We start from the raw sequence: 20,285 nt of genomic DNA, 5'->3' as shown, positions 1-20,285 counted from the left end.
TGTTTTGATACACAGTATTGATGCCAGGGCATCCTTGTTTTTGCTAAAAGTGGATTATTTTCACAGGTAACTTTTTATGTTTTGATTTGTCTCTGTGTTTATGTGTGCTCTTGCCTGATGTACTGTACCCAATTCAAGTCTGTTAAGAAAATACAGTTTATGCATCAAAAATTCTAGAGGAGCTTCACATTATGTCAGGTGCTTATTAAGTATGCTGAATCTGATTCCTGCTGTAGATCATCCTTTTGGGACATGAACAAAATTTTGCTTTCCCTCTCTACTCTGCTATTTACCATGTAAATGTCACTTCCATAAGGTGAGCTACTGCTGAACCTCCAGCCTAAGAAGTCAATAGTCTGCTCACAAATAGAACAAGCTTTTAATATTTTAGTCAGTATAGCTGGAATGATCTTACTTGAATTCCTGGTTGCTTGTAGTATGGCTCAGGGCCACTGGAGAATTGTGAGCTATCCATGGATTGGACACAAGCAAGTCAGTCACACTCATCAGGATTGCCTGTGCAGGCATGGGGCAGTCTGCTGGTTACAGGCAAGTGTTTGAGAAACTGACCATCTGGAAGCCTGAAGGAATTGCTGAAAACATCTGAATTGTGAACCTTTCAAAGAGTGGTAAGTTGTCTGTCTCTTTAAAATGAGATATCTATCACAGGAACGGTACTTTTCTACCTTGTTTCAAGTTTCTGTTTAAAGCAGTGAGAGCTTTACAAGGCAAAGCATGCTCTAAATTATCTATTTTTCCCTATCCTAAAGGCTAAAATGAGCTTAGATAAGATGGTTGTCCAGACCAGTATCTTGTTTACTACTATATCGTAATTTTTCTTAATTTTTTTTAAGGAGGTAAGAAGCTATACGGATTTCATACTAAAACTCACAGCATGCTGCAATGTGATTTCCATTTTTACGCCCATTTACTCTCAGGAATGGCAGAGCTTCTGCATGACCTCCAGTCTGAAGCAGACATTCAACATGGAAGAAGGTATCAGTCAAACAGAAGTTTTGGGATGGAAAGCACAATATTACACTGAGGAATATCATCTGACTTTCATAACAGGAAGTGGCCTTTCTGCTCTGTAACTCCTCAGCAGCAGCTTCTACAATTCAGTTCTTCAGTCCAGTAAGCCTGCACCCTGCACACCCTTCTCATCAGACCAATATACTAATGGAAACTGCTGTGTGGCTTTCCAGTAGGTCTGCTTTTAAATTTAAAATATTGAAATAATACATGGGATCAAGTACTGCAGCAGTACTAGGAAAGTCTCTGTCTTGGCCAGCTGGTCTTGGCTGGAGTAGAGTTAATTTTCTTTGCAGTGGCTGGCATGGGGCTATGTTTTGGATTTGTACTGAACACGGGGTTGATAATATAGAGATGTTTTTGTTATTGCTGAGCAGTGTTCACATAGAGCCTTTTCTGCTTTTTATACTACCACACTGGTGAGGAGGCTGGGGGTGCATTGGGGGTTGGGAGGAGACACAGACAGGACAGCTGCGCCCAACTGACCAAAGGGATATTCCAGACCATAGGACATCATGCTCAGTATATAAAGTGGGGGGGAAGAAGGAGGAAGGGAGATGTTCAGAGTGATGCTGTTTGTCATCCCAAGTAACCATTATGTGTGATGGGGCCCTCCTGGAGATGGCTGAACACCTGCCTGCCCATGGGAAGCAGTGCATCAATTCCTTGTTTTGCTTTGCTTGTGTGCATGGCTTTTGCTTGCCCTATTAAACTGCCTTTATTTCAGCTCACGTGTTTTCTGGCCTTTACCCTTCTGATTCTCTCCCTCATCCCACTCGTGAAGGAGTGAATGAGCAACTGCATGAGGCTTGGTGTCTGGCTGGGGTTAAACCACGACAGTCTCTAATCAAAATAGATATTGCCAGTGAGTATCTGCCTTAAGGTTGTTTGTATTGACACAGAGCACACAGCACCTTGAGCTGAGCCATGTTCAGTGCACCCTCAGCCAGGCGGGTTTCGATGCAGCCTGATGGTTTTAAAGGCTCGGCTTTGAAACACTTGGCTGAGGTCTGTGTGAGTAACAGAACAGTAGGTGCTGTAAAACGACACGCAGTGCGGGCCCTTTGTCCACTCCATTGGAAGTCCCAGCTCACGCATCAGTAAAACACTGGGCCCGCCCCGGCGCCGGCGGCGCGACGCTGCTGGGAAGGCGCGGGCGGTGTGATTTACGGCCGTGCCGTAAAGCGTCTCGGCCGGGCGCGCTAGCGGCTGGCGCCCTTGAAAGGGAACGGCCATGAGCGGGAATGGCGGCAACAGGGCCCTGGAGCTGCTGCGCTCGCTGCCCAGGGTCAGCTTGGCCAACCTGAGGCCCAACCCCGGCTCCAGAAAGCGGGTGAGTGCCTGCAGCTTGCCGGGCGGCACGCCCGATCCCGGTGTGGTTTACCTCCGGGAATGTCAGAAGGACAGATAGAGCAAAGTGGAAAGGCGAAGGAGTGGGTGGCGCTGCTGTGTGTGCTAACGCTGCCCTAGCCCTTGCATGCCTTGTGTGTATGGGCATCCCCACAGAGAACTGGTGGTGGCTAAACCTCGGGGCCGTCGCTGGGGACGGGTAGAAATAGTGAAAGGTCTTTAACACCACATTGTGTGCGATGAGGTAATGCGTTTGGAAGGAGAAGGTTAGAAAGCTTACAAAGAAAAGGAATGTGATGCCAGATGACATTCTGGTTACTGTTGCTTTCTCGAAAACAAAACTAAATGTTGACTTCCCTGTCTCCTTACAAAATGGTAGAGAAATGAAGAAAGGAAACCAGGAAGAAACCCTTTTGGTTTGAGAGGAATATCAGTAAACAGGGTGATGAGGTTCAAGGGCTGAAACCACAGGAATAGGGAACTGACAGGGAGTACTAAGCAGCGCTCTCCTGTAGGTACTCAGGACTCCCTGGAGCTGCTAAATAGTACAGAATTCAACTGCAGTTTTGTGCTAGACTCAACTATCCCTGCTACCAAAGGAAGCTGGCTTGTCCCCAGACTATTTGTGCTGCCTGTCTAGAGCTGTGCTCTGCAAAAATCACATTAACTGCTTTTCTGTTTTTCCTCTCAGAAAGGATCTATCTCTTCATTTTTCTCAAGAATTAGCATTTTGTTCAGTTGTTCATATCTCTGAAATCTTATATTTTATAGCTCCTTCTCTCTGAAGTAGTTGACCAAATGTATTGTTGATTGTTTTCAAGGAAAGAAGACGTGGCCGTGGAAGATACGGAGGTAGGAAGTGTGGCCGAGGTCACAAAGGAGAAAGACAAAGAGGAAATCGCCCCCGATTAGGCTTTGAGGGTGGTCAAACTCCATTTTACTTGGTCATACCAAAATATGGATTTAATGAGGGACATAGGTAAGTTTCTTCACATTTACTTTGAACTTAATTGTTGTCTGCTTTTCTTGATCTTTCTCATGAAGCCAGAATCTAATATGCCAAAACAAGCCTAACCGAAAAAGCTGAGTTTTTATATCTGGTGTTGAAGACTTCTGTGCCCATACAATGCTGTTACAGGCAGTGGTAACAAAAACATGCCACATCTATCCCACAGGTCAAGAATGAAAAGGCTACTGTGTATTTGTGAATTGTTCAACTTGCGGTTTGATTTCATGCTCCATTTGCTGATATAACTTCATCAAATAACTGTGTATTTTTACATTTCATTCTTTATGCATGCAGTAGAACTTGCAAACCTGACCCAGCATTTAAAGGTTTTCTCTGAGTCTTAATAGTTTTGAAGTGTGATTCAAATTCTATTTCCAGCTACTGTCATCTCCTTCTGTTTGCTTGGATTATTATAAGAGTAAACAAGAAGCACTTTGGGTAGCTGGAGACAGAGTGTCGATCCACAGTCCTACAAAGGAAATGCTACAGAATGCAGACATTGAGCTTCTTATGTTAACAGTGGTCATAAGTTCATGAATAACCAACAGCAAACAATGAAACTGCTGCTATGACAAGGAATTATTAGGGTCTTGCTGTTTTTAACCACATCTGACAGCACGTGGAAACAAAAAAAGTACTCCGTAGTTTCAATGCTATTTGAAAAATTTTGATGTCAATCTGTTATAGATGTTTCTGTAGGAAACGTGGCAACTGCACTCGAGAGATGCTATTGAGGCACACTGAACAATGTTTCTGCCTGTTTACCTTCACCTCGCTCCTCTCTCTGTCTGCAGTGGTGTTGCTTCACTTGTTGAGCTTTCACTCTGTTAGGAACCGTCTGACAGCGCAAATTCTGTTGCTTACCTTTCTTACGGAGCCTGGCAATGACAGAGATGAGCTGCTTCCCAGTTTTTCTGCTGCCATTCACAGATTTCCAATGGCAGCAGTCAAACCGATTGTAGGAGAAAGTTCTGAGCTCCAGCATAAATGGTGTGCGGTAGACAGGGTCACCAGCGCTGGGAAAACTGTTCTAGGGATTTATTTGTCTGGTAAAGTTGGAACTTCAGAAAACACAAAAGTAGGTTCTGCTGAAGCCGATGGCTGTTGACAGGAGATTCTAGCTCCCTTTGGGGATGTGGGTTAATTGCATATTTTCTCAATGTTTCTCTTCCTTGGTGGAGTTTTGAGGAAGGTTCCATTCAGTACTTCTGAAATGCTGGGTACAGTGGTAATGGACTAAAAAATCTTGTTGGATATGAGCTATGCAGGAGCACATACGGTGTTTGGCTGATAGACTTTGACTAAATTTGTATGGGAAAAGAGGGGATGTTTGTTTTTTTGACTGTCTATCAGTGAAGCTCCTAAGCTGGATTCACTTTGAAGGTGGTAGTTATTTACAATCTTGTTGGCTTACCAAGAATTGCTGGCACTTTAATTTCTTAGTATTTTTTTCTTCCTTAGACCAGTCAGTAGGCAGAGAGGTATTATCGACTAAAGTGAACTCAGCAACAGCAGAATGATTAATATCATATTGGAGATGGGAGTGCGTGGGCAAACCTGAAGGCACCGTGGAGTCTTGGATTGTAACTAGGGCTTGTATTTGCAGTAAATTAAAATTTTTACTTGTAGACAAGAGTATTTTAAACATTTACTTGGTAATTCGAGGAGTAGGTAGAAACTGGAATCTCAGTTGACTGATTGCTATTAAAGCTTCAAATCTGTAAATTTCTCATTGTTTTGTTGGGGTTGATTTTTGTTTTTTTCTTCTCTCTCCAGCCTCAGACGTCAGTATCAACCACTCAGTCTTCAGAGGCTGCAGTACCTGATCGATTTGGGTAGAGTTGACCCCACACAACCAATTGACTTAACACAGCTCGTCAATGCTAGAGGTGTAACAGTGCAACCTCTCAAGAGGGATTACGGTGTCCAGCTGGTGGAGGAGGTAGGCATTATAACACACCTATTACTTCAGGCTTTCAAGTTTTCCACCCCAGGCTGTCAGATTGTCATTACCATGTTTTGGAATCATCTTTGCTTTCCTGAGTTAGTTTGCTGTGGAATTTTTGTGTATAATAAATCCACTAGAGGGCACTGTATGTCAGCAAAAAAAAACCCCAGACAATTTCAATACCTGATATGCTGCAAAAACAAGAGATAAGGAGCACAAAAGGTTGAACAAAAAAAGTAACAAAAGGTTGAACAAGTATTTTACGACAGAAGACTAAAATGTACCAAAAGAAATGTATGAATATTCTGGAAAGGCAAAGTTGTTTTCATTCAACCCAGGTGACTGAGTGAGAGCAATTTGGTTCCCATCTTGATGCAGGAAGCTGACAAATTCTAATATTTTGCAGGATTTAATGTTTCTTATAACTTTTTAGAGAAGAATAGATGTATGTCTTAAAACAGTCATTTTGATGTTTCTCTAATGTGTTGAAATTTACAGGGTGCTGATATTTTTTCAGCAAAAGTAAATATTGAAGTGCAGAGGGCATCTGAGTTAGCAATTGCAGCCATAGAAAAAAATGGAGGTGTTGTGACAACATCATTCTATGACCCAAGGAGTTTGGGTAAGAATTTCTTTTAATTTGTGCCTTTTTTTTTTTTTACTTTGAATGTGCAAAGATTAAATGATCCCAACCACAGTTTCAAACAGAGTTTTTAATAGAAAGTAATCAGCTTCTTCTTCTATTCTAAAAGTTGCAAAAACACACAGTTACACAAATATTTGTAGAATCATAGAATATTTTGGATTGGGAAGGACCTTAAAGATCATCTAGTCCCAGTCCCCAACGATGAATGGTAATGCATCCTTAATTTTGCTTTTTTAAACCATTCACCTGTTTAGTCCTAGCAGTGTTAGCAGTTCATTTACCAATCAACCAGCTAAAGAAATCTGAGTAGCTTTGTAAATAGAAGAACCAATAACATTGTTTCTCAGAATTTTTTCTTCTGTTTCACACGTTTGGTAACACTAAGAAAATTCAGGAAAAAATAGGTTTAAAAGCTGCTGTAGATACTTACAATTTTTAATTTAAAATGCTTTTCCAGTTAAAGTGAGGAAGTAAGTAAGTTACAGAAGCTCAGAATCATTCCAGTTAAAATGGCTATTGTTTTCAGAACACTTTCACTGAAGAATAAGGCTTTGCTTTGCTTGAGGCTGCATCCTGCCTAACATTCATTCATGCAGTTTTTATTGACAATAATAGAGCTTTCATGTGTGAATGAGGCTGGGAAGAAGAGGAATAGACATTTTTAGTCTGTAGAATATCATCCTGGAGTGATACAAGTTGTTTTTATTTCCAATCCAGAAAATAATCAAAATAATGAGGTTAAAAGGTCCTGAAATATAATTTGCCAAAATCAGTAAAACTTGAGGAGGAGAGAATAGTTCCACAAGACTAAATAGGTGCATGTGCCATTGATACTTTATTTAAAATACTTATAGAAGCACTACATTTGACATTTGTTGGTACAATGTGTAAATAGCCATGCAAAAGCATTGCTTCAAACCTGGAAATAGTCCTTTAAATAAATGGCAGCATCCAGATTAGTTATGCTTATCTTTCTAAAGTAGGCATTCTTAATGTGTTAGAAGTAATGACTCATCCAGATTGACACTATAAATAACAATTAAAACAGACTTGTTTTTTTGATTAAGTGAAACTTGTAAACCACTATCTCATTCTGAGCAAGAATATTCTTGAGATTTGTTTTTTTTTTGCTTGATACTTTTTAATAAGAGTTTAATAATTTATTTAGTACAAAATGAGGAAGTGTCAGTCAATGTTTTTAAGTATCTATTATAAAGTACAGTAACTAATTTTGTCTCATGTTTGCCCACAGGAATTTTGTGTAAGCCAGTACTGTTTTTTCTGCGTGGCCAGCCTATTCCGAAGCGAATGCTTCCACCTGAAGACCTAGTACGTTACTACACAGATGCCAGGAACCGGGGTTACCTGGCAGATCCATCTAAGGTTGCGGAAGCCAGGCTTGAGCTTGCCAAGAAATACGGCTACATCTTACCAGACATAACCAAGGATGAACTATTTAAGATGTTAAGCGCACGCAAGGATCCTAGACAGATATTTTTTGGTCTTGCTCCAGGATGGATTGTAAACCTGACAGACAAGAAAATTCTAAAACCGACTGATGAGAGTCTCTTGAAATACTATAGCACATGAATTCAGGACTGGAGACAGCTGCAGGTGTTCAGGAAACATCTGGGTATGAAATAATGGATAGAAGTGGTGTGTTGTTTGTTTGTTTTTAAGACTTCTATTATACTAGATGAAACATAAATTTTTGTTCATGTAATCTTCTGGTGTAGCTCTCAACTTTTTTATTGTCATAACACAGTGTATCGAAAGTCTTAAAATTGAAAACAGTGTAGAATCTGATATAAAGTATGGGTTTGGGCACTTTCTCTTGTGATGGTTTGCCGGTGTTTTTTTCAGACAGAGGGTTTCCATATTGCATTGGTTTCAGAGGATAATTCCAAAGTGTAGTTTGACCTAATAATTGGTTTATATTTCCCCCTTCAATTTAAAATCGGAAATATGACTGTACAGACCTAATATTAGTTTTACAATAGTATTGCGTAAAATTATAAGTTTTAGAAAATGTATCTTGACTACCTCTAAGAGGCAAACCATCTATTTTTGGTTGAGGAAAAATAAAAACAGCAGGAAATAACAAAGTTCAAAAGGTTTCATTAACCTCTCCCATTCCATAGCTGTGTTTTGGATTTTGCCATTTCCATCAGTAGCACTAGAGCTTGAGAGGTCTTGACTTTTGTCCTATTTCTTCATATGCAATTGAGAAAGACAGGGTGTGCAGTTTGAAGTAACTTTCTATCTACACTTGGAGGGGGGGAAAGACTGCTCTTAAATCAATGGCTTTTATTATTCAAACAGAATTTAAACTTGTCCAGACAAAATTGTAATGTCATTAATAAAAATGCATAGGAGAATCCAGAGTCGTTGAATGACAGTGGCTATAGATTATGAAGGATGGGGATGTGACAGACAAAGTACACAGGATTCAGTTTCCAGCTTGGTCACAGGTTGCATCTGTGACAGTGGACAAATTAATTTAAATATTGTGAGAAGGTATGAACAAACTGTTTTTTATGAAAAACAGTGTTTTAATCACACCAACTTGTGTGTCTTGAAAAATATTTTCCAACAAACTTTTGTTTTATCAGTCTCTCCAGAATACTACATTGTTACTATGCAAGAATATTTTAGGTTTCATACATAAGCTTAGGATTGGGTGTTTGGAATGATGAGCCAGGCAGTAAAGATGGGTGAGAGAGGAGACCGAGTTAGCCTATCAGAACTTGCTCTGATTCCTTGGAAGTTAATGAGCTGCTTCACAACTACATGGTTTAGTGGAAGCTGATTTGGCTTTAAAACAGGGATAATTTGGTTATTAGAATGCAGGAAACAGTCCAGGAGATCAGAACACGAGAAGTCGTCTTGCTTTCCAATTTTCATGTGCCTTTGCAAATGCTGCTTAAGAGTTTCCTGTAGCTGCCGAACCATCCTATCTCATAGAGGAAGTCCTCTGTGTACCAGAATCTCCTGTTTCTCCTGTATAACACCTGTATTTTCTGGGATGCCTCAGTGGGGGAGGATTTAAAAACAATTTTCTTTTTGTTTCAGAGAATAAAAAGAAGTGGATGAATTTTTGTTGGTGTTTGTCAACCAGCCCGGATTTTTCCTTCACTCAGCAACCTGCCTTGTCAGTTAATATGAGCATCTGTAATCACAAAACAAAATAAAACAAGTCTTCTATTCTCATTCTGATTAAATAATCTGAAATCAAGAGATTAAGAATAGAGAGTGACTAATTTTTGACAATTTACTCTTCAAGTTCTATTGTTAATTGTTAATGTGTGTTTGATGCTGTCAGTAGTGGTTGTTCTCCCGACTTGTGGTTTAAGTGTAGGTGAAACAGAGAAAAACAACAGCCATATAAAATTGGATTATGAATAGCAGGAATTTGGTTTTAGTGGCATTAACATTCGTATTTTATAAGGTGCCCAGCATTTTTTGGCACGTCAAGAATAATACTGTGTGCCAAAAAAAGTACAGTTGGTGTTAACTTGAATGTGAAGTAAATAACTTTCTCACTTTAGATGTATCCTGTCCTGCATCCTGATGATTGTTGGTTTGGAACCTTAGATGACAAGCAATACTTTCTTTTTTTTTAACTTTTTTTTAAACTTTTTTGTTATTACAATAACTTTACAATAACAATATTACTACTGCCTCCATTTGGGAAGGACTTGGAGGGGGGGAAGAGTATTTATTGCCTTCCCTTATTTGTGCCATAATGTTTCTGTTTTTATGAATCAATTCACAATTGTATTTTGTGGAGGTGGTGGTACTCAACAGGAAAGCTACTTAACTGGAAGTGAAGAAGGAAGTTAGTCATATTAGTGAAGACCAGAAGACAAAAGTGTTTATGTATCATTGTGTATTTTGGGGAGGAGAAGACTGGGGAAAGGCAAGTTTGTTTCCATTCCTGCTCTTTGTATTAAAATGAACAAATTGCTCTCAGCAATTTTTTTTCTAAGTCAACTTCTTTGATACACACACGCGTGCACGCGCTGGTTTCTCTGGGTCTCTAAATGGTTTTCAGGTGAAAGGGTAACTTGGATAAAATGATAACAGTGAAAGAAAGAATGAAAACAGGAAACAGATGTCTGGTGACGTTGAGGGATTGGATAGCACTTATTCAGTGAACGATGTCTTAGTCACAAGGCAGCTGTATCCTGGCTCTGATACTATAACGCTACAAATACCTTGGAGCCAAAACAGCCACGTTCCACCAAATCCGGTCATTCTACTTTATAAAGGTGATCTTTTATCATCTTATAATTGGAGAGGGCAAAAAAGGGCTGCATGTTCCTTTATTTAAAATATGCAATGCTTGTCTTTTTTTCTCATTTCTATTTACAGTAGCCAGTATTTTATATCAGTTGTTTGGATTTTTATTTACTAGTGAAAAAAGTGACAAGGCTATAGAGGATTTCCTGTTCTTTTTATCTCATCGGGAACACAAGTCTCCTAGCAACCAAATATGGAATTATCAAAAACACAAGTAAGTTATTGACAAGGTTTTTAATAAATCCATCATAAACAGCCTCCCGATGGACTGTCGTTTATATGAGGGTCAGGCCCACTGGTGCAAGACTCTTAAAACAACACTGGCATCTAAAGCCATACTCTTTACTTAGGAATATGAACCATGTTTTCATGTTCATAAGATAAATGATTGCCTTGGATATCCCGTTTTGATAGGAGTTTTTCTTATGCAACAGTATGTTACACAGCAAGAAGCACCCAATCTGCTGTAGGTGGAAAAGCATTATCAGGTAGCTGAGGAAAAGAAACTTATTTGTGTCACTAAATGCTAAAAGCCGTGTCAATTTTTATCAGCAACATCATACTTTGAAATGGTTCCTTGATAAAACCAATTACCTATGTTCAACTGCAATCAAAATAAAGGCCTCTAAACAAGTACATACCTTGTTTTATACCATAGTAATTAGAAATCACCTGTTTCTGGGGAGAGAAACTCTACCACCTGCAGCCAGTCAATGCTATAATTACAGGTGGCTGACTGCAGACTCGAAGTGAATTAAAATATATATATGTGTTTTCCCTTTTGCTCCTATGTACGGTAATGACATGCTGGCTTCATTATGCTTCATACAGAATTTGCATTTAGCAATCAAAAGTTGACTGTACTATCCACGGATTTCCAAAAAGGAATACATTAATAAATCAGTGGCTCTGCTCCGAATCTTCACTGGCAGTGTGCCAACATTGTTTTGACATAGAGGCATAATTGATGTTGGTGCTCCAGGAAGTCATATAAAGGTGATCAATTATGAAGATAGCTTCCCATTACAATTTTATTATTTTCTATTATTCTATTATTTCTCTTTTCTATTATTTTCTATATTAAAATTTTAAATGCTAGTGCAAAACTAATTTTGCACTGTTGAACTCTCACAAGTTCTCTAGATAATTTGAAATTGTTGCACAAGTCCCATATTCTAAATATTTAACTGTTATATTTGCATATCTCTGAAATAAAAAAGAGACTCTATCCAAAATGACCAGTTTAATATTCCATATGCAGCTTTATTTTTAAAAATTTTCTGATATATGATCAGCTGGGAATAGTTTTACATAACTCACAGTCTGTACTTCAGTATATTGTTATGGTTTAGTCTATGAAAAGATGTAGTTAGAGGTCCAAAGTTCTTGCCTATTAGAAGAAAACTATGAACTTTTTAAGCTCCTTTATCTCCTAGCCCAGGTGGCTCGTCTTGGTCTTTTGTAACAGGGATATATGGCATTGTCTAAAGAAGTATGGTTTCTCAATGGAAGCAAACTATCCTCAGATCTATTTTGTGTCCTTTGCTTAATGTTCCCTCTCATGCATCTGCATCTTCCCAAGGTCCCTTCTCACCTCTCCTGTTGTAGTGGTGGGAACGACAGGGCTTGATCATTCTCACAGTGTCATCCTGTCTGGCCCACTCTGGGTTTGAAAATCTGGTTGTTTTATGTGCCTCTGGAGCAGGAAAAGTGTTGATCATTCCTGCATCTGTTTATATGAGGGGGTTTTTCGTGGCTTGAGTTTCCTGGACTGGTGTTGCTTTTGTTGTTAAAAATGTCAACAGCAATGTTGTTTACTCATTAACCTTGTAGATTCCAAGACACATGCAGAGCAGCTTGGAGGGGCCCTTTGGGCGATGTATTTGGCATTTATCAGAGCCACTGAACACTCCTAGAAGAGTGCCTGTGCACTTAATTCAGAATTGCACACACTAGATACAAATCTGAACAGATGAGTAATTTTGAGTTCAATGCACCAATGCCCAAATCAGTCTCTCTTTTTACTTTTCTCCAGCCTCTGTGAGATTCATTCTGTCTCCTGGTAGGATTGTCCTGTCTGTCTATGAATATGGACAGATTAGTCCATATTTAGCCTGAAAGCCTACCATTTCTTATTGTTAATATTTTTATTGTTATTCCTTGGGCAGCTAGAAGTTTGTGGACATAGAGCAGTCTGTGAAAAATAAGTTGATGTGTAAATTCATAGTAAACTAGTTCTCCAGGGATTTTTGTAAGGCTGGTGTAGTTTGCTCCCAATGTGCAGTACCTTAAGAAAATAAATTCCTTTGATATCTGACAAGGGAGATGCTTTTTTTTTCTTTGTTGAATGTAGCTGTGGTTCAGGGCTTCTAGAATTGGAACCCAAGTTCCCTATAAAGTTATTATAGTGAGGTATTGTCTTATTTTCAAAATTAATGCAACTCTAAATTTACATTGTTCGCATGTAGACAATAGCTTAAGCTCCTTTTATAGGCAGTAGTAATGTGTTTGATCCAGTCAGTGGAGCCTGAAGAATCACTGCGCTTAGCTTGGAGCAGACATCTGAGCAATTGAATTACATGCTAGGCTCCACTGACTGTGACAATAGTTGTCATATACAGCACTTCTGCATGCACCCAAAACTTAAGCATCTAGAGCTGAATCCCACTCTATGTTTTCAGTGACCCAAGATGTTTGAAGTTAATGGGCGGAAATTCTCGTCAGGATTCACATACGCCAGGGGAAATTGTGAAGCTTGATGTACTAGGTTGTATTTGTCTTTGAAAATAATTTTTTAATTATTTAATAAACCCACAAGTTAGAGGACATTGGTGCCATGAGAAGTGAGATGCTGACAATCAGACAGTGTTATTTTACAACTATTGGAGACAGCGGCTTTTCTAGGATACAGTGTGACATCCCCCTAGGGATCTGTGACATCCCCACCCTCTGACTTTAAAGGTGGGTGACTCCCAGTTCCCAGAGCTGCACTGATATTGGCACACAAAATTTGCCTGCCTGCCCTCTTTGGCCCTTGTGTAATACATGGCTGATGTTTCTGCTAGCTCTAATGTATGTTTCCTCTGTAAGGGAAGATGGAAATTAAACTCGTCTCCATTTGCAAAAGAAAAAATGGGAGAGGAGAATGGTGCCTCTCTTGAGGTGTCTGCTTCAGCAAGTGGTGCTGCTAACGGTTAGAGAAGGTGACTGGGATGCTTAAACACAGATATTGTGTCATTACTGTTTGAGAAGATGCAATCCAGTGTGTCTCATAGGATACCTTGTACAACTACTGTGTGGCTTGTAGTGTTTATGTAAAACTTGTGCAGATTTGAACTTGTCTTTTCTCCTGTTTTCGATGTTTTCTGGGTCCCTGAAACATCATAGATGTGCTTGCTTTTTGTGCACAGGCAATCATTTATCCCTTCTTTTTCTTTTTTTCTTCTTTTTGCTTGGCAAGCCAGTTGCACTTATCGCAGCAAGCAGTCTGGGTATGGGTCATGTTCGAGGCTTGAGACTGTTCCAGACAAAATATTATTCTACTGGTTTTATGTTGGACTTGGCTGATGTGACGTTGCTGCAACCCTGACTTCTAGGTAAAATGTCTGGGCTAATTGTGACTTTATTGTTGGTTTTGGAAGGCTTCAGCCCTTCCAGGTTCATCATTAAAGACAGGTGTTTACTATGGAATGATCATAAAATGAATTACCATAGCAAGGATGTGATCATGTTCCAAAATTTTACCTGGGTCATTTTTTTTGCACTCATTTGTATGTATCTGAGGGGATTGAAGCACTGGGGTGCTCTGAGTTTGTCTTTGATGTGGGAAACCTTATCTGTCCATTAAGAGAACCTAAGATGAAAATGGAAGGTAAAAAGCTGTCGAGTCATTTTTGCTGCATTCTGAGAAAAGTGCATGTTTTCCCAATTCCAACTGTTGCTCTTGGCTGAGTTGGATGACTTTGCTTACAGCCTATTGGGAAATGGCAATGGCAGCAGACCACCATGAGCACTGACACGCAGCTATGGTACTGTTGCTGGCCTGAGCAAAAGAAAAGATAATCTTGCTGACTTGGGAACATGAGAATCAAAGTATGAAAGTCCACCTGAGGAGATTCCAAAGTCATAAACGTGCGTATTCTTAAAACACCACTGAAACTCTGCTGCATGTTTGATTGCTCTTTGCTTTTGCTGACTGTAGTGTTACGAACTGTAAGCATTCAAGAGATTATTTAAAGAATACATTTTAGGTTTTCTTTGTTGTCCTTAGAGTTTTCAACCCTGCAGGGATCTAGTTTCCAAGCATTGTTCCTGTATCCAGCAAGGCTAGAAGCAAATTTAAAAAGTGGGAGCCAGCATTTTCATGTGATGGCATTATTCCAGGAACTGGTGCTTTAGGAATAACAGTAAATATTGTGAGGCTTGCAAAACAGTTACTGATTCATTGCTTATACCCTGCTGGCATTTTCATTGTTTGGGAGCATAACTCCTCTGCTGTCTCTTCAGTTGACCTCAAGTCACGCCTCCTCAGCACGACAGAAACACGTCATTGTTTCCAGCATCCAAATCTGAGGGTGACAAATATAATATTACCAAGTACATAAGCATCCCGCACAGACATCCTCCTTCTCTGCTCCTCTCTTCTAATTATGAGACTGCTATGGTCATTTGTGGTGCTGAGAGTTGTATCTGCTTACTGGGGACAGGGAGAAACTCTGGTGTCCTGGTACAGGCAAGACTGACACCTAGTGACCAGACACATCTATTCCTGTGGGAATTCACTGAATTCTGGTTCAGTCACTATTCAGTCTTAGAAGTCTGGAAGGCTTAAACTTCAAAGTGTTCAAAGTGAAGAGTTAATTTATTTCATCATCACTTTTGGCCTTTGTTTTCATTGTTTCTAGTGTACTCTTCTAAAGGTGGAGTTCAGGTAGCTTTCAAGCTTCAACTCTTAATGTTGGAGCTTAATGAAGGTTTTGCACATAGTTTCCTGGGAGCTGGGCATAACAGCTGCTCTGAGCATACTGAGGTGGCTGATAGCAATCAACAGTAAGTTCAGAGTATCGTCCTTTTGTGGTTTTTCCTTAATAAAATCATGGCTGATCATGGTGTTGGTATTATTTTTTTGCTCATCCTCTGTTAAAGAATCCAAAATCAAATATAGTGGGATATTCTCTGAGTTGCAGAATTTTCTCTCTACAGTTGTCTGCTGACCAGAGGAAGCATCTTAAAATGATGCTGCCACCTGGAAAGCACTACCTGTTCCATCATCATTGCAGATCCTGCTGGAAATGCTCTGAGTTCTGGGCCTTAGCAAACTGCATACCAAAGAGGAAGAGTAAAACTTAGCTAAAGTTTTCTGTAGCTAAGTGTTCTTCCAGAGCGCTTCTGACTTTTCTTTGGTTATGTTGATTTCAAGAGTATAACATATTTCTGAGAATTGTCTGTGACCTTTACCTAAAGCAGTAGCCATATAAATTTAGGGAAACAGCCCCTCCAATGTGAATCAAGCAGTCATCTCCTTGTAAGTCCACATGTTGACTCCAAAAGTAGACTTCAGAGGTTCCCCACGCTAATGGGTTTCCCACAAAACCCTAAAAAAGTCTTCTTGGAGCAGTCCTTGGGACTGGAGGAATTTTTCATCTTTTAAATGTCTCTTGTAATTTAAATGTTTCTCCAAGTGTTGGAAATAAGGTTGATACAGCATGACTATTTGCGACTAGCACTGTTTAACTGAACAAAAGAATCAGAGCTCAATGTTTTTCTGTGGCTGAAAGGAAACTTTGATTCTTCCTGAATGAAATAACTAGGAACTTGCACAAGCCCTGTGTTGTTGAACGGAAAAGGCAAGCTTTTTTTCCTTCAGATAATCTCTTATATCTGACTCAGAACTTTACATATGGCTCTGATTCTGTATCTGCCTCATGTTTCTAATTAGCTCATGAAAAAATAAAGCTTCTGTAATCCACTGATTTTTTCATCTGCTAACCACTGCTGATAGGATGCACCTCTGGGGAGAGGGCTAACAAATTCCCAAGGCAGAAATATCCTTTTTTTTTTTTTTTTTTTTTTAAATGCAGAGTAGTCCACATCATCATAGCCTATTTTTTTCCATCATCACAGCTTCCACAGTTTTGTTCCGAGGCTGCAAGGGCACCACCAAGCCTGACCGTCCTGCCTGACTCACCATCCAGTGCCCTCTTCCCCTTTCCAGGGAGGTGCCCCAGTGCAGTGGAACAGGATGGGATGCCTGCCCTGCTGCCCCTTCACAGTGCCGTGACACTAGGAATGAGAATAGCAAAACTGCCCACATGCATACATACATGGAAGTTCTTTTTCCCTGTCTGAAAACTGATGGTGCAATTCTGTGTCTCAAAACCATCACCCTGTAATGTTTGCCTGAAGCGAAAGCTGTGTTTTCTCACTCGTGTTTGCAGCCATTCTTGGTGCCTCTCACAACCAAGATTATAGAGTAGTTTATTTGCGTAGTCAATCTGAATAATTTACAAAACATGACTTCTGAACTTAATTTAATTTACACTGAAAAGCTGATGATCAGTAATGAACTAGAGTCACAGAACAGGTAGACATGATTTTACCAGGTAAGTAATAGACTTCAAATAATTAATTTTGAAAAAGAAATGTTAGGGACCCTGAGGGCCTTGAATGTGATCTTTATGAGAAATGTTGTGTATAATTGTTACCCTTCTTTTTTTCTTTTTTTTCCTTTTTTTTTTACATAATGGAATTTTTATTAATTGGTCAGATTAAGCCAATTGTTTTCATTATTTCAGAGCACAAGTGCAGGATTCCTGCCTTTGTTCAAAGCAAAAGGTGCAAATAAAACTCACTAGTATCAAAGAAGTAGGCACAAAAAAAGCAGGGCATCTGTTACAGATCCATCTCTATGTGCTGGTAGATGTCACTTCTGGAAAACCTATTCAGAGCATCAGGCAAGTTGTATAGTCTTTGTCAGCCCTGTTGTCAATGCTGTTCTGCTTGCACTAGTAGCAGTAGTACCCAAGTAGCAGGTGCCCTAGGGTGGGGCTAAGTCCAGATATCTGCTCCAAAATAACACGTGGTGTGAAACTTCAGCAGTGCAGGCAAAGCCAAGGGAAATCACTCAGAGCAACCCCCTGTGCTCAAAACTCTCCCTGAAACCTCTCTCATGTGGTGGCTACAGTCCTCCAGCCGTGTACCAGCCTTGAGAAGGAGGCACACAGAGAGCCCTGTGACCCAGGCAGGTGCTCCCGTGGTCTCTCCAGCACTGTGACCTTCATGGGTCACTGGGCTGAACTGCTTTGCTACTGAGGTGGGAGCCAAAGAGGTAACCTGCCTCCTGGTCTAACACAGTGGTTTGGAAGGGTTGTTTCCTACTCTGACAGAGCTCACCTGCAAGGCTCCACTGTCACCTGCCACATGGCAATGCAGGAAGAATTGTATTTCCTTTCTTTGCATAATGGCAAATCCAGTCAGAATCTTTCAGACTCATGTGCCTTTGTCAGAACCTTGCATGCAGTTATGTAGCAACCAACAAGTAAGGCAGGTAGTTCTGTGGCTCTTCTGATTGCATTGTATCCAAAATCACAAGAACTTTAGTGATACTTCTGACTATCTAAGAAGTCAAGGCACTTATACATATACTTCCCTTTTACATTAGCAGCTTTACTACCACTTCACTTGGATTTTGCCTGTATTTTATTCATAATGCAACTGAATTCATACACTTGCAAATATGAAGTACAAAGGGATTTCCTAATTTCATTCACAGCCAAAGTTAAAGTTAAATGAAAATTAAAGCTCTGTGCAACTATTTGATTTTAGTTGTTCTTCTTGTGAGTCAGGATGTGTCCTAACTGCACATTCCCTTGAATTTTACACAGCTGTGTTCTAAAAATACCAATGTATGAAACCTTGGGTAGAAGACTTTACGCCTTTGCGATTGTTTGTTTGCTGGTTTGTTTTTTCTACAGAAAATCACCAAGAAATACATGATTCTACACTGAAACACTGTTTTGGTTTCTCTATACACGAATAGCCTTTATCAGAAGAAGTCAACCGTCTGTGGTAATTTCTGCCTACAGTGTTGTTGACTCCTTTTTGAAACAGGAATTTTTGGAAACTCCTAATTCTGCTTTCCTATAAAAGCTTATAAACTAGTCCAAATAAAGATATAATGGTGAAGGATAGGCTTATGCATTAAGCTACATCATACAGTGTTATTTAAATAATGATGGAACTTTTGTTGAGGAATTTTGTTGAGGAATTAATGAATTTGTATGTCTGACCAACTTATTCAAATTATTAACATGAACAAAAAATGCTTACTAAAAGAAATAGTTCAAAGGTCTATTATGAAAGAAAAAGTTATTATGACAGAAGATACTTTGAAGTCTATTTAGTTTTCCTAGGATTCAAATGTTTTCTCTCTTCTCTTTGCCCATTTCAACTTCTTCTGTGCCATCTGTCCTAGGATGCTAAAGCTTCTGACCACATGAGGGAAATATTTGAGGGTCCCACACGACACAGGTCATCCTGACTCATGGCACATTTCTGTTCTGATTAACCCATCTGTACTAATTTGTTCAGATCAATTAAATTACATATCTGGGGGTTTTTTCACATCCAATCTGAAAACATGTCTATACCAGTGTCCGTTATTTCCTATGAAAATGCTGTAGTTTGTTGCCCCTTGACTGATAATCAAAATCCAGTCAACAAGCTACTCCCTCGCTACTCTTTGATTTGATAGAAATCATAATGTACGTAAACTGATTTCATCAAACTGCAGCCTGGTGGCTGAAAAGACGCTGTCCCTGTATATAATCTTACAGATTTTTCAAGTAAGCTTTGACCTGGATGCATGGTAGTCTATAGAATTTCTGGGAGGCTGGTACTAGTATTCTGTTGCTCACAAAGTTTGGGAGGCATAGGTAGAGCAAGACCTGGCCATGCTGGCATAGCCAGTGCTTCACTAGGCAGCAGAGCTCTCAGCTGCAGGCCCATCTGGAAAGGAGCAGAAATAGGCTTTGGTAATTAATGCCAGCTGACATTCCTAGAATATGATGGCTTCTTAGAGTATCCTCGTACGGTCAGAAGCTGATTTCCTTAATTGGGTTCAGGGAATGCTACAGTCAAGTTTTCCTGTGTTTTAGCCTGATTTCCTAAGGAAAGAAGTGTTGTACAGCAGCACACACTTGCCTGCTTGGGTATTCATTTGGATCCCTTGACATTTTTTCTGAAACCTTTTGAACTGTTTCAGCTCTGCTTTACAGAGGAGTGGAACTGTCAAAGAGGGAAAGGTCCCACAAGCTGTGTGAAGACCAGCAGGCAGACTAAGAGAGGAGACTTGTGCCCCCATAGATGGGGACTTAAAGGTGAATTCTTATCACTAGACACCAGCAAACCTAGATCCCAGACTTCAGCTGGAGAAGCCAGGCTTCAACAGAGGTGCTGCTCATAAGTCATGGGTGAGGGCACGTCTCCTGCCTCTGGCACTGTTGGAAAGATAAACACAAAGGTACTGACTGGAGAGGGAAAGGATGAAATCAAATCCACAAAATATTCTGTCAAAACTAAAATAGAAACATTCTTCAGTCACAGCAGTGATAATACTTCTTGTAACAGTAGTAAGAACAGTCCTTTCAGTTGTGGTGTGATTTATACAAACTTAACAGCCCTTCAAGGCTGTTTAGGACTAGTACCTTCTATTTTCACATCTACAGGCCTAAAAATTTCAAAACCAGTCCAAGTGTACTTAGCAAAAATTCAGCTCTGTAAGTTGAATATCTATATGCTGCTTTGTTCCAGTTGTGTTTCCACTTACGCTCTGCTATTTTTTTTCACTTGCCACTTCTAAACAAAGGAAACTGATTTTGTTGGTCAGTGTCAGAACAAATAGATGTAAAGCACAAACAATAAAGAGAATAAAAGATATTGGAAGCTGTTATCAGCCTAGGAGAAGATTCTCCTTAACAAAATAATTTCCTAAATTTCTG

The 20,285-nt window shown here is 39.7% G+C and overlaps 1 protein-coding gene across 2 annotated transcripts; it reads left to right on the top strand.

Annotated features, from left to right (window-relative positions):
- The first annotated feature begins 2,207 nt into the window (after positions 1-2,207).
- Positions 2,208-10,923, top strand: MRPL15 (mitochondrial ribosomal protein L15). 2 transcript variants are annotated; one of them, XM_017831756.1, is made up of 6 exons: positions 2,208-2,365; positions 3,204-3,361; positions 5,168-5,333; positions 5,838-5,961; positions 7,238-7,618; positions 9,058-10,923. In XM_017831756.1, the coding sequence occupies exons 1-5, from the start codon at positions 2,267-2,269 to the stop codon at positions 7,573-7,575; spliced, it is 885 nt and encodes a 294-aa protein (XP_017687245.1). In that variant the 5' UTR covers positions 2,208-2,266; the 3' UTR covers positions 7,576-7,618; positions 9,058-10,923. The 2 variants fall into 2 exon arrangements, with proteins under 2 accessions (XP_017687245.1, XP_017687235.1); XM_017831746.1 differs by lacking the exon at positions 9,058-10,923 and having other exon boundaries at positions 7,238-7,815.
- Positions 10,924-20,285: the final 9,362 nt, after the last annotated feature.

The sequence above is a fragment of the Lepidothrix coronata genome, unplaced genomic scaffold, assembly GCF_001604755.1.
Source record: "Lepidothrix coronata isolate B3197 unplaced genomic scaffold, Lepidothrix_coronata-1.0 Scaffold6, whole genome shotgun sequence".
Classification (NCBI taxonomy): domain Eukaryota; kingdom Metazoa; phylum Chordata; class Aves; order Passeriformes; family Pipridae; genus Lepidothrix; species Lepidothrix coronata.
This window is presented reverse-complemented; position numbering and strand designations above follow the sequence as displayed.

Coding starts and splice junctions, on each gene's coding strand:
- MRPL15 (XM_017831756.1), top strand. CDS start 2,267: ATGAGCGGGAATGGCGGCAACAGGGCCCTGGAGCTGCTGCGCTCGCTG. Junction 3,362..5,167: donor GGATTTAATGAGGGACATAG/GTAAGTTTCTTC, acceptor TTCTCTCTCCAG/CCTCAGACGTCAGTATCAAC. Junction 5,334..5,837: donor GTGTCCAGCTGGTGGAGGAG/GTAGGCATTATA, acceptor TGAAATTTACAG/GGTGCTGATATTTTTTCAGC.